The sequence below is a fragment of the Schistocerca nitens genome, chromosome 7, assembly GCF_023898315.1.
Source record: "Schistocerca nitens isolate TAMUIC-IGC-003100 chromosome 7, iqSchNite1.1, whole genome shotgun sequence".
Classification (NCBI taxonomy): Eukaryota; Metazoa; Arthropoda; class Insecta; order Orthoptera; family Acrididae; genus Schistocerca; species Schistocerca nitens.
In genome coordinates, this window is record NC_064620.1 from 561,447,733 (window position 1) to 561,460,825 (window position 13,093).

The following is a 13,093-nucleotide window of genomic DNA, read 5'->3' on the forward strand; positions in this document are numbered from 1 at the left end:
AAGCAGACTTCTCTTGGCCAGGAATGTCCCTTTTTGCCAGTGCTAGTCTGCTTTTTATATCCTCCGTTCTCCGTTCGTCATGGTATATTTTGCTGCCTAGGTAGCTGAATTCCTTAACTGCATCTACAGTACTTTGTGATCACCCAAACTGACATTTTCTCGCTGTTCTCATTTCTGTTACTTCTCGTTACTTTAGTCTTTCTTCGACTTATTCTCAAACCACATTCTGTACTCATTAGACTGTTCATTTCATCCAACACATCCTGTAATTCTTCTTCACTTTCGCTGAGGATAGCAATGTAATCAGCGAATCTTATCTTTTCATACTGGATTTTAATTTCATTCTTGAATCTTTCTTTTATCTCCGTCATTGCTTCTTCGATGTATAGGGACGAAAGACTATAGCCCTGCTTTAAACCCTTTTTAATCCAAGGACTTCATTCTGGGTCTTCCAGTCTTATTTTTCGCTCTTAATTATTGTACATATTGTAAATTACCCTTTTTTCCCTATAGCTTACCCTTATTTTTCTCAGAATTTCCAACCTCCTTCCTTCTCTCCAGGATCGTAAATGGAATCACGCCATGCTGCCACGTGTCAAGGTCAAGGAAGGGAGGGAGGCGAGGGAGCGCAGGGAAGGCACCCCCCCCCCCCCCCCGCCCTCATGTGGTTCTGCAAATTTTGCGTGAAGCACCCACCACCCTGACTGCACCCTCCCCCCACTCGGCAGCCTAGCCAAATATGACAACAAAAAATCTGCATTTTGAAAATATTTGTCAACTACATTAGAACTAATGACTTCCAAAATCCATTTTACGTTGTGGAACGCTTTTTGCAGGTCGACAAATCCAATCATCGTGTTTTGATTTTTATTGACACTTGGTTCCATTATCAACCCGCAAAGTCAGAACTGCCTCTCTGGTGCCTTTAATGGTTCAAATGGCTCTAAGTACTATGGGACTTAACATCTGAGGTCATCACTCCCCTAGACTTAGAACTACGTAAACCTAACTTAACCGAAGGACATCACACAAATCCATGCCCGAGGCAGGATTCGAACCTGCGACCGTAGCAGCAGCGCGGTTCCGGACTGAAGCGCCTAGAACCGCTCGGCCACAGCGGCCGGCCTGGTGCCTTTATCTTTCCTAAAGCCAAACTAAGTGTCATGTAATAGATCCTTAATTTTCTTTTCCATTCTTCTGTATGTTATTCTTGTCAGCAACATGGATGCGACGAGCTATTAAACCGATTGTGCGATAATTCTCGCACTTGTCGGCTCTTGCTATCTTCGGAATTGTGTGGATGATGTTTTACCCAACGTCGGCTAGTATGTCGCCATTTTACACACCAACGTGTGTGATTCCGATACTGGATCCCCTATCTCTTCCCTGTCGACTCCTGTTTCTTCTTCTATCACGCCATCAGGCAAGTCTTCCCCCTCCTAGAAGCCTTCAACATTCTCTTTCCGCCTATTAGCTCTCTCTTCTGCATTTAAGTGGAATTCCCATTTCACTCGTAATGTTACCGCCCTTGCTTTTTATTTCACCAAAGGTTTTTTTGATTTTTCTATATACTGAATCTGCCCTTCTGACAATCATTCTTTTTCTATTTCTTCACATTTTTCATGCAGCCATTCTGCCATAGCTTCCCTGCACTTCCTATTTATTTCGTTCCTGAGTGATTTCTATTTACCTATTCCTGAATTTTCACGAACATTTTTCTACTTCTTGCGCCGATCAACTGAAGTATTTCTCCTGTTATCCACGGTTTCTTCGCAGTTACCTATGTTTTTCTGTCCAATATCTCTGCCTCAGAGAATTTCAAGCACGTGTCTTCATTCCTTAGAACTCCCGCATCCACTTCCTTGCGCACTGATTCTTTCTGACTAGTCCCTTAAACTGTAGCCAACTCGTCATCATTAATAAACTGTGTAGAGATGGGCAAACTCGTTCATCCTTGGGAACTAGTGCACTGCTGATCGTCCTTTTTTGGGAACCGTTCATTTTTACTCGTTCACCGTTCATTTGTGCTTGGTATATGGTTCTTATGAAAAACTGAAAACTAATAGTGTAGGTGACTGAAGGATGGAGGGCACCAAGAGGGGGCACTTGCCTGCCCCCCTGGAGTATAGAGTTTTTATTCGTTACAGAATTCTTACACACTTTTAGAAGTAATTTCTGTGATCCTGCAGAACCTCTCGTTTAGCCAACTGTAGCCTTGTGTGGCAGACCGCAGGGAAATAATATAGGGTGACGCACGAAAAACCGGCCCCGATTACAGACTGCTCGCCAATTACGGACGATGTGTTGCCCGTTACGAGCAGATACAACAAACAGACAAACATGTAATAATTAGGCAGTGAAGAAATAAAAATCTAATGCAAGCAACAACTGTGAAACAATTGATGACGATGTGTAGAGAGCTGGAGAAGAGAACATGAAAATCTGGCTTGGGCTATATATAGCTCATGTAGTCTTGTAAACCTGTTTGTGGCTGTTTCCCAACTTAATAGACCACAAGTGTCTTGCATAAAATTCTTCGTTTCGACTTCCACTACATAGCTATTCTACGTTGTAAACAATAATCGTTTACACCCTATATATACTTCACGTTGTCTCTGAGTTCGTAGGCGAAGTAGAGACTTTATGGAAGCATAAAACGGAATGTGGTTTTCTCATACTTGCGTCACACGCTTAGCAAAAATTAGATTTTTATGTTGCATTATTAAAGCCAATGTAGCTATAATAATAATAATTAAGTTCGCAGTAATAAATTTTTTGGTTTGAAAGCTCCTTCTGAACAAATGTTTTTGAGATAATAAGTAAATACGATTTTATGGCAATCTATGTCTTTTCAAATGGAGAGGCACCGCTTTTCCTACTGAGCCAAAATGACCCACTACCCACTTTTTTTTTTCAAATAAACCAAACTAGCAGGAAATGCAAATTGGAAACAAACAAACTTAAAAATAATTAGAGCCTTCCAAAATATAATGTTTTGTATATGAAAGATACAAGAAAATCGGTTTATATGAATTTTCTTACACTAAAAATGAAGCAAATTATTGTAAGTTAGTTTCTAAATCAAGTCGATGAAACCAAAAAATATATGAATAACAAAAAAAAAAAAACTTGCCTTGTTATAAGTATGTCTTCTGCTGTTCATCGATATAATGAAGTGAGCTGATATGCCCTTTTGTTACCTGAAAAGACGTACCTATTACATACAACGTAATTTTTATGTAATTTACGTAACTATAAAATACTTTTTGATTACCGGTCGTGGACGCTGAATAGCCACAACCAAGTGCAAGCACAGTTTGGTTCAAATGGCTCTGAGCACTATGGGACTTAACATCTGTGGTCATCAGTCCCCTAGAACTTAGAACTACTTAAACCTAACTAACCTAAGGACATCACACACAGCCATGCCCGAGGCAGGATTCGAACCTGCGACCGGAGCGGTCACGCGGTTCCAGACTGAAGCGCCTTTAAGCGCACGGCCACACCGGCCGGCCCAAGCACAGTTTGGAACACATGTAACATAGGCGAGCGTAGTGGACGAAACGTACAACTGGATACCGAACTAACTAGGAGCAGTCGGCAGTGGAACTGCAACATGTGGTTATGCGAAGAACGAGTGCGGCCGAGGGAGACCGAGACTGAGACGAGCACGCAGCCGAGGCTGGAACGAGAACTGCCGAAGTGACCGCCGCGACCGAAGTGAACTATGAACCGATGGTTCCTCGTTCCCGGGAACTATAAGTAGACCGCCACGACCGAAGTGAACTATGAACCGATCGTTCCTCGTTCCCGGGAACTATAAGTAGATCGCCGCGACCGAAGTGAACTATGGACCGATCGTTCCTTGGAATTCGTTCCTCGGTTCTTTCGTTCTTCTTGGTGAACCGTTCCTTTGCACCCGTTCGTTCGCGAACTACCCATCTCTAAAACTGTGATCTTAGTCTGTATCTCCCGCTGTGTACGCCTTACAGTCCAATATCTGATTCTGGAAGCTCTGTCTGAGCATAATGTAATCCAACTGAAATCTTCCCGTATCTTCCGGGTTTTTCAAAGTGTGACTCCTCCTCTTGTAATTCTTGAAAATAGTATTCGGTAACACTAACTGATATTTAGTGCAGAACTCAATTAGTCCTTCTACTCTATCGTTCCTACTACCAAGCCCATATTCACCCGTAACCCTTCCTTCTACTCCCTCCCCTACAAGCGCATTCCAATCTTCCATGACTGTTGGATTTTCATCTCCCTGTACGTACTGAATTACCTGTTCAGTATTCTCATATACTTCCTCTGTCTCTTCATTCTCTGCTTACGATGTCGGCATGTATACCTGAACTATTGTTGTCGGTCTTGGTTTGCTATCGATTCTGATAAGAACAACCCTATCACTAAACTGTTCACAGTAACTCACTCTCTGCCCTACCTTCCTACTCATAACGAATCCCACTCCCGTTATACCATTTTCTGCTCCTGTTGATATTACCCTATATTTGTCTCATCAGGAAGCCTTTTCTTTTTTCCATTTCACTTCACTGACCCCCACTATATGTAGATTGAGCCTCTGTACTTCCCTGTTCAGTTTTTCTAGCCTCCCTACCACGTTCAAACTTCTGACGTTCCACGCCCCGACTCGTAAAACGCTGCCCTTCCGTTGGTTATTTAATCTTTTTCTCATTATCACCTCCCACTTAGCAGTCCACTCCTGGAGATCCGAATGGGCGACTGGTCCGGAATATTTTTGCCAATGAATAAATCATCATGACATTTTTTCAATCACAGGCCACATTTCCTGAGGATACACATTATGTGTCTTTAAAGCATTGATTTCCATTGCCTTTTGCATCTCACGCCGTTGATGATTCTTCCGCATTTTATGGGCAGTTTCCCACTCTCATAGCTAAAGGGTGACCTGAATCTCTGTCCGCTCCTCCGCCCTCTTTGACAAGGCCGTTGGCAGAAGATGAGTGACTTCTTATGCCAGAAGCCATCGACTGCCATTGCTGGTTTTTTTTTTCAAAATTTTAGCATGCCGAGGTTTGAACTCTGAAGTTTTGATTATTAGGAAAAGACGCTACCCCTAGACTACCCGTGTTGATAATCTACTTACTCGGCACATACTTCTACAGAACTCGATTTACAGTCTGACTAAATTTTGCCCGTAACTTCTCTACGCCGATTATACTGGAACCAAATGATGTTCTTCATTGTCTAAATGGAATGCTTACAACTGCTTATCTGCTCTTTCTAGCGAAACTACTCTCCTAGCCTTCTTCATGCATTTATTAACCATTATCACTGCGATGACAGCACGATCTCTAATCCCTCTCTGTATACTGACACAGTCGGTAATGACAGACCTGTCTCTAGCTACGAGGTCTAAAATATTTCCATAGCGTCGAATTAGCTGCTCAAGACAGTTTCGGCAACCGTGTTCAAAAGTATTACCGGTTGCAATCAATCCGCAGACGTTCCAGTCTACAGGGTGGTCCATTGATCGTGACTCGCGCGAAGTAAGAGTCAAACGAAAAAAGTACAAAGAACGAAACTTGTCTAGCTTGAAGGGGGAAACCAGATGGCGCTATAGTTGGCCCGCTAGATGGCGCTGCCATACGTCAAAAGGATATCAACTGCGTTTTTTTAAATTAGGAACCCCCATTTTTATTACATATTCGTGTAGTACGTAAAGATATATGAATGTTTTAGTTGCACCACTTTTCTCGCTTTGTTTTAGATGGCGCTGTAATAGTCACAAACGCATGGCTCTCAATTTTAGACGAACAATTGGTAACAGGTAGGTTTTTTAAATTAAAATACAGAACGTAGGGACGTTTGAACATTTTATATCGGTTGTTCCAATGTGATACATGTACCTTTGTGAGCTTATCATTTCTGAGGACGCATGCTGTTACAGCGTGATTACCTGTAAATAGCACATTAATGCAATAAATGCTCAAAATGAAGTCCGTCAACTTCAGTGCATTTGGCAATACGTGTAACGACATTCCTCTCAACAGCGAGTAGTTCGCCTTCCGTAATGTTCGCCCATGCATTGACAATGCGCTGAGCCGGTCGGTGTGGCCGAGCGGTTCTAGACGCGTCAGTCTGGAACCGGGCGACCGCTAGGGTCACAGGTTCGAATCCTGCCTCGGCCATGGATGTGTGTGATGTCCTTAGGTTAGTTAGGTTTAAGTAGTTCTAAGTTCTAGGGGACTGATGACCTCAGATGTTAAGTCCCATAGTGCTCAGAGCCATTTGAACCATTTGAGCCAATGCGCTGACGGATGTTGTTAGACGTTGTCGGTGGATCATGATAGCAAATATCCTTCAAATTTCCCCACAGACAGAAATCCGGGGACGTCAGATCCGGTGAACGTGCGGGCCATGGTATGGTGCTTCGGCGACCAATCCACCTGTCATGAAATATGCTATTCAGTACCGCTTCAACCGCACGCGAGCTATGTGCCGGACATCCATCATGTTTGAACTACATCGCCATTCTGTCATGCAGTGAAACATCTTGCAGTAACATTGGTAGAACATCACGTACGAAAACAGCATACATTGCACCATTTAAATTTCCATCGATAAAATGGGGGCCAATATCCTTCCTCCCATAATGCCGCACCATACATTAACCCGCCAAGGTAGCTGATGTTCCACTTGTCGCAGCCATCGTCGATTTTTCGTTGCCCAATAGTGTATATTATGCCGGTTTACGTTACCGCTGTTGGTGAATGACGCTTCGTCGCTAAATAGAACGCGTGAAAAAAATCTGTCATCGTCCCGTAATTTCTCTTGTGTCAGTGGCAGAACTGTACACGACGTTCAATGTCGACGCCATGCAATTCCTGGTGCATAGAAATATGGTACGGGTGCAATCGATGTTGATGTAGCATTCTCAACACCGACGTTTTTGAGATTCACGATTCTCGCACAATTTGGGCATCATAATTTGTTGCAGGTCGCGGTTGACGTTTCACATGTGGCTGAACACTTCCTGTTTCCTTAAATAACGTAACTATCCGGCGAACGGTCCGGACTCTTGGAGGATGTCGTCCAGGATACAGAGCAGCATACATAGCACACGCCCGCTGGGCATTTTGATCACAATAGCCATACGTCAACACGATATCGGCCTCTTCCGCAATTGGTAAACGGTCCATTTTATCACGGGTAATGTATCCCGAAGCAAATACCGCCCACACTGGCGGAATGTTGCGAGATACCACATACTTATACGTTTGAAACTATTACAGCGCCATCTATCACAAAGGGAAAAAAGTGTTCCAACTAAAACATTCATATTTCTTTACGTACTACACGAATATGTAATAGAAAATGGGTGTTCCTATTTTTAAAAACGCAGTTGATATCTGTTTGACCTATGGCAGCGCCATCTAGCGGGCCAACCATAGCACCATCTGGTTTCCCCCTTCAAGCTAGACGAGTTTCGTTCTTTGTAGTTTTTTCGTTTGATGCTTATTTCGTGAGATATTTAGCCCGGTCACTATCAATAGACCACCGTGTATACTCGGTAGGTTAAAGTCGCCTCCAACTATATTGCATAATCTGGGTATTTCTGAGCTACTGAGTGTAGATTTTCTTTGAATGATTCTAGAACTGTTGTGGCAGAATCAAGTGGCTGGTAAAAACATCCGATAATTAACTTGAGTTCACCTAGAGCTGTTCCGCGTGTACAAATAACTTCGTAGTCAGATTTAGTTTAGACATCGATAGACACAATATTTTTGTCGACTGCAATGACCTTTTCCCCACCTATGGCGTCTATCTGTCTTTTCGCTATACGTTCCATGACCCACTAAATATTTCAATTTTCCTATTTATGGTTGTTCCAGGAACAATATTGTGCCTACTTTGTAAGTAGTATAATTTCGCTCTCTGTGTACTTTTTGGCAAGCGTTCATCAGAGGACTTCAAATTACTGCCAACCTTAAAAAGACCCCACGTGCACACCACAAGTACACTGCTACCCGATTAGCTGCTTTCTTAGTGTAGTGCACCCATGATCTATCTACAAGAGTCCTATAATTATTTGACCTATAGCGCAGGTTCACGAATCTGCAGCCAAGGCTATCACAGAATCGACGCAGTCTTCGTTTGAGACCCTCCTCTCGTCTCCAGAACAATGGACCCTTTTCAGTTCTGGGAACGATGCCACAAATTGCAAGCTCTGCTCGCGTCCTGCGCGCGTGGCCAGCAGCCTTTGTCACTTCCGCCAGGCGCCTGTATGAACTGAGGATCGCTTCAGATCCCAAGCGACAGCCGTTGTCGGTGCTGACGTGGTCCACATCTTGCAGACGACTGCACCCTGCAAGCTCGATAGTCTCAGTCAAGGCCTCCTCCACATCTCAGATGAGGCCGCCTGACAGATACACACATTACACATTCAAACTAGAGTTATCACTAAAATTACGATATATCGATATTTTCTCCAATAAGTATCGATACGTACTGACGGGACCTGTTCACACAATATATACGCTACCGGCCATTAAAATTGCTACACCATGAGGAAATGCAGATGATAAACGGGTATTCATTGTTGTTGTTGTTATGGTCTTCAGTCCTGAAACTGGTTTGATGCAGCTCTCCATGCTACTCTATCCTGTGCAAGCTTCTTCATCTCCCAGTATTCATTGGACAAATATATTATACTAGAACTGACATGTGATTACATTTTCACGCAGTTTGGGTGCGTAGATCCTGAGGAATCAGTACCCAGAACAACCACCTTTGGCCGTAATAACGGCCTTGATACGCCTGGGCATTGAGTCAAACAGAGCTTGGATGGCGTGTACAGGTACAGCTGCCCATGCACGATACCACAGTTCATCAAGAGTAGTGACTGGCGTATTGTGACGAGCCAGTTGCTCGGCCTCCATTGACCAGACGTTTTCAATTGGTGAGAGATCTGGAGAATGTGCTGGCCAGAGCAGCAGTCGAGCATTTGCTGTATCCAGAAAGGCCCGTACAGGACCTGCAACATGCGGTCGTGCATTATCCTGCTGAAATGTAGGGTTTCGCAGGGATCGAATGAAGGGTAGAGCCACGGGTCTTAACACGTCTGAAATGTAACGTACACTGTTCAAAGTGCCGTCAATGCGAACAAGAGGTGACCGAGACGTGTAACCAATGGCACCCCATACCATCACGCCGGGTGATACGCCAGTATGGCGATGACGGATACACTCTTCCAATGTGCGTTCATTGCGATGTCGCCAAACACAGATGCGACCATCATAATGCTCTAAACAGAACCTGGATTCATCCGAAAAAATGACGTTTTTCCATTCGTGCACCCAGGTTCGTCGTTGAGTACACCAACGATGGCGCTCCTGTCTGTGATGCAGCGTCAAGGGTAACCGCAGCCATGGTCTCCGAGCTGATAGTCCATGCTGCTGCAAACGTCGTCGAACTGTTCGTGCAGATGGTTGTTGTCTTCCAAATGTCCCCATTTGTTGACTCAGGAATCGAGACGTGGCTGCACCATCGGTTACAGCCATGCAGATAAGATGCCTGTCGTCTCGACTGCTAGTGATACGAGGCCGTTGGGATCCAGCACGGCGTTCCGTATTACTCTCCTGAACCCACCGATTCTTCTTGCCGGTTAAATATCGCGTCTGTAGCACGTCATCTTCGTGGTGTAGCAATTTTAATGGCCAGTAGTGTATTGCCTCCAGCGTAAGCCAAGTTTAAGAGACACACACTCCATGTCCAGTAGTAAAGGAATACGTAGGTGACGCTACAACTGAGCACTGTGTGCGCGTCCCATGTTGCAGGTGCGCATGCTGGAACTGGAGTGCCACTCTGAGGAGACGATGAAGGAGTCGCACCGCAAAGCGATGCAGGACCTGTTGCGGAGGCTGTCGGCGGCGCTGGGCATCGACTACTCGGACACTGCGCCCTCCTCGCCAGACAGCCTCGTCCACAAGGCTGCCGAGCTGGTGCAGGTACTGCTCTGCCTCTGCTCACTGTATCACAACGTCCATATCGTTGGTACCCGCAAGAGGAGGCGTCCTGGACTACTCTGGCGTTCAGATTTTTATTCGTCACAGAACTCACGAGCATTTTGGGAAAATAATTGTCTGCGAGACTGTTAAACCGCTGATTTAGCATTGCCGACTGCAATAGGGTACATTGATTTTTTTCTTTACATTTTTTTCCTATTTTTCTTTCATCCCCCACGCCCCACGGATTGGGGCTGGGGAGGGGGGAGAAAGGAGATCTAAAAGATAAGAGGCTGATTTAGTGGTTCATTAAAAGGTTTACACATATGAATGAAGTGGTTAGTTCATGTAGACAGCAAGGGGTAGAGGTACAATGAGATTTGTAGGATTTTGATTGGAGTATCCAATGGTTTTATGTGTATGTATGTTTGGTTGAGAGATTTTGGAGGGCGTTGAGGTAAGAAATTCCGATCCAGGCCTAAAGATGTGGGTAGAAGGTGTGGTGCCGACGGGAGCACTGAAAAGGAGGAGGCTCTGTCAGATCGGTTACGATGGATGTATGTTGTTGTTGTGGTCCTCAGTCCTGAGACTGGTTTGATGCAGCTCTCCCTGCTGCTCTATCCTGTGCAAGCTTCTTCATGTCCCAGTACCTACTGCAACCTACATCCTTCTGAATCTGCTTAGTGTATTCATCTCTTGGTCTCCAATTTTTACTCTCCACGCTGTCCTCCAATGCTAAATTTGTGATCCCTTGACGCCTCAGAACATGTCCTACCAACCGATCCCTTCTTCTAGTCAAGTTGTGCCACAAACTCCTCTTCTCTCCAATTCTATTCAATACCTCCTCATTAGTTATGTGATCTACCCATCTAATCTTCAGCATTCTTCTGTAGCACCACATTCCGAAAGCTTCTATTCTCTTCTTGTCCAAACTATTTATCGTCCATGTTTCACTTCCATACATGGGTACACTCCACACAAATACAGTACTTTCAGAAACGACTTCCTGACACTTAAAGCTATACTCGACGTTAACAAATTTCTCTTCTTCAGAAACGCTTTCCTTGCCATTGCCAGTCTACATTTTATATCCTCTCTACTTCGACCATCATCAGTTATATTGCTCTCCGAATAGCAAAACTCATTTACTAATTTAAGTGTTTCATTTCCTAATCTAATTCCCTCAGCATCACCCGACTTAATTCGACTACATTCCATTATCCTCGTTTTGCTTTTGTTGATGTTCATCTTATACCCTTCTTTCAAGACACTGTCCATTCCGTTCAACTGCTCTTCCAAGTCCTTTGCTGTCTCTGACAGAATTACAATGTCATCGGCGAACCTCAAAGTTTTTATTCCTTCTCCCTGGATTTTAATACCTACTCCGAATTTTTCTTTTGTTTCCTTTACTGCTTGCTCAATATAGAGATTGAATAACATTGGGGAGAGGCTACAACGCTGTCTCACTCCCTACCCAACCACTGCTTCCCTTTCATGCCCCTCGACTCTTATAACTACCATCTGGTTACTGTAAAAATTGTAAATAGCCTTTCGCTCCCTGTATTTTACCCCTGCCACCTTTAGAATTTGAAAGAGAGTATTCCAGTCAATATTGTCAAAAGCTTTCTCTAAATCAACAAATGCTAGAGACGTAGGTTTGCCTTTCCTTAATCTTTCTTCTGAGATAAGTCGTATGGTCAGTACTGCCTCACCTGGATACGTACGAGGGCGGATTTAATGGTCGAGTAATGGGAGATGATTAAAGTTCTGTTGGGAGGGGATATGGAGAATGTATAGATGAAGTGTTGAGGGAATGTGAGGATATAGGCACGGCCGAGAACCAGGATCGGTTAGGAGGAGGGGGTGGGGGCGAAGCAGAATTCCACGAAACTACATTTGCATAGCAGAGGATTAGGAATTTATAGATGTGAAAGAGTGTGGAAGGGTGTGGCTCTACCTAACTTCTCTCTGTCTGTATAGGTCTCGAAAGACACAACAGTGCCGACCAACCGCCGTGTGATCCTTAGCCGATAGGCGTCACTTGATGTGGTTACGGAGAGGCAGGTGGTCAGCACACCGCTCGCCAGGCCGTCGTCAATTTTCGTGACGGGAACCGCTACTGAGCAGTCAAGTAGCTCCTCAGTTGTGGCCTCACAAGGGCTGAGTGTACCCCGTTCGCAAAGATCGCTCGGGAGACTAGAAGGTGACCCATCTAAGCGCTAGCCAATCCCGACAGCGCTGAACTTCGGTTATCTGATGGGAACCGCTGTTACCATTGCGGCAAGGCTGCTGGCACAGAATAACTTATGTTTGTTGAAATAACTCACTGGTAAGCAGCCAGGTAACGTCCTCTGTAACTGCCGATATTTCGACACGTGGAACTCCATCATTTTTCAAGGCACAAACGAAAGGAAAAATCGCCGTGTAGGGTAGCATAAACCCTAGGTCGCCAGGGTTACGTCAACCAGAAGTCAACAGACGGCATAGGTAAGAAGACAATACATACCCTGAGCAACTAGCGCCATCACACAGCTGGCCGCTGGAGAGAACTGGGGCCTTCCTTCTTGCGCAGCGTTCTTACATATAAAGCCACGGTGCGGATGGCTAAGGGAACGCGTGATGAAATCTGCTCTCCCGACTAGCTGCTGGGCTAGTAATGCACCACTTTAAGTTGTCGAATAAATCATTGCTTCCTTTGCTGATGGCCGATGAAGCTCTCAATTTAAATGTGCAATCAGCACACAAGTAAGTAATCATAATAAAAGTCTGACGTGGCTAAGTCAAATATTTTGGGCGAGAGAATTAATTTAATTACACTACACGCAGTAGACGAGCTCTGAACTTGCTCTTTGGAGATACACTATCGCTATAGTTTTATAGTTATTCAGTTGAAACTTCTTACATCTTTATGATTATAGCGGATTTCCCTTCTATTTAAATTTAAACATCCTAGCTTTATTTATTCGCCTACTTAATCTACCTTGCTTCCTTAATTTCTAAGACAAAAACCAGAAAATCATGAATTTCAACTAAAATTTTAATTTGTGAGATCCAGAATACTGTTTCTACTGAATTATTATGCAAAAGGAATCTAAATATAAATTTTT

At 44.2% G+C, this 13,093-nt stretch overlaps 1 protein-coding gene across 1 annotated transcript in view; it reads left to right on the plus strand.

The window, feature by feature from the left end:
- The window catches only part of LOC126194927 (coiled-coil domain-containing protein 170), a 436,254-nt gene that overhangs the window by 219,623 nt on the left and 203,538 nt on the right, over window positions 1-13,093 (plus strand). Inside the window, exon 5 of the mRNA XM_049933307.1 lies at window positions 9,819-9,989. Within this exon, the coding sequence (XP_049789264.1) occupies window positions 9,819-9,989 (171 nt within the window). The remainder of the gene's footprint in view (window positions 1-9,818; window positions 9,990-13,093) is intronic.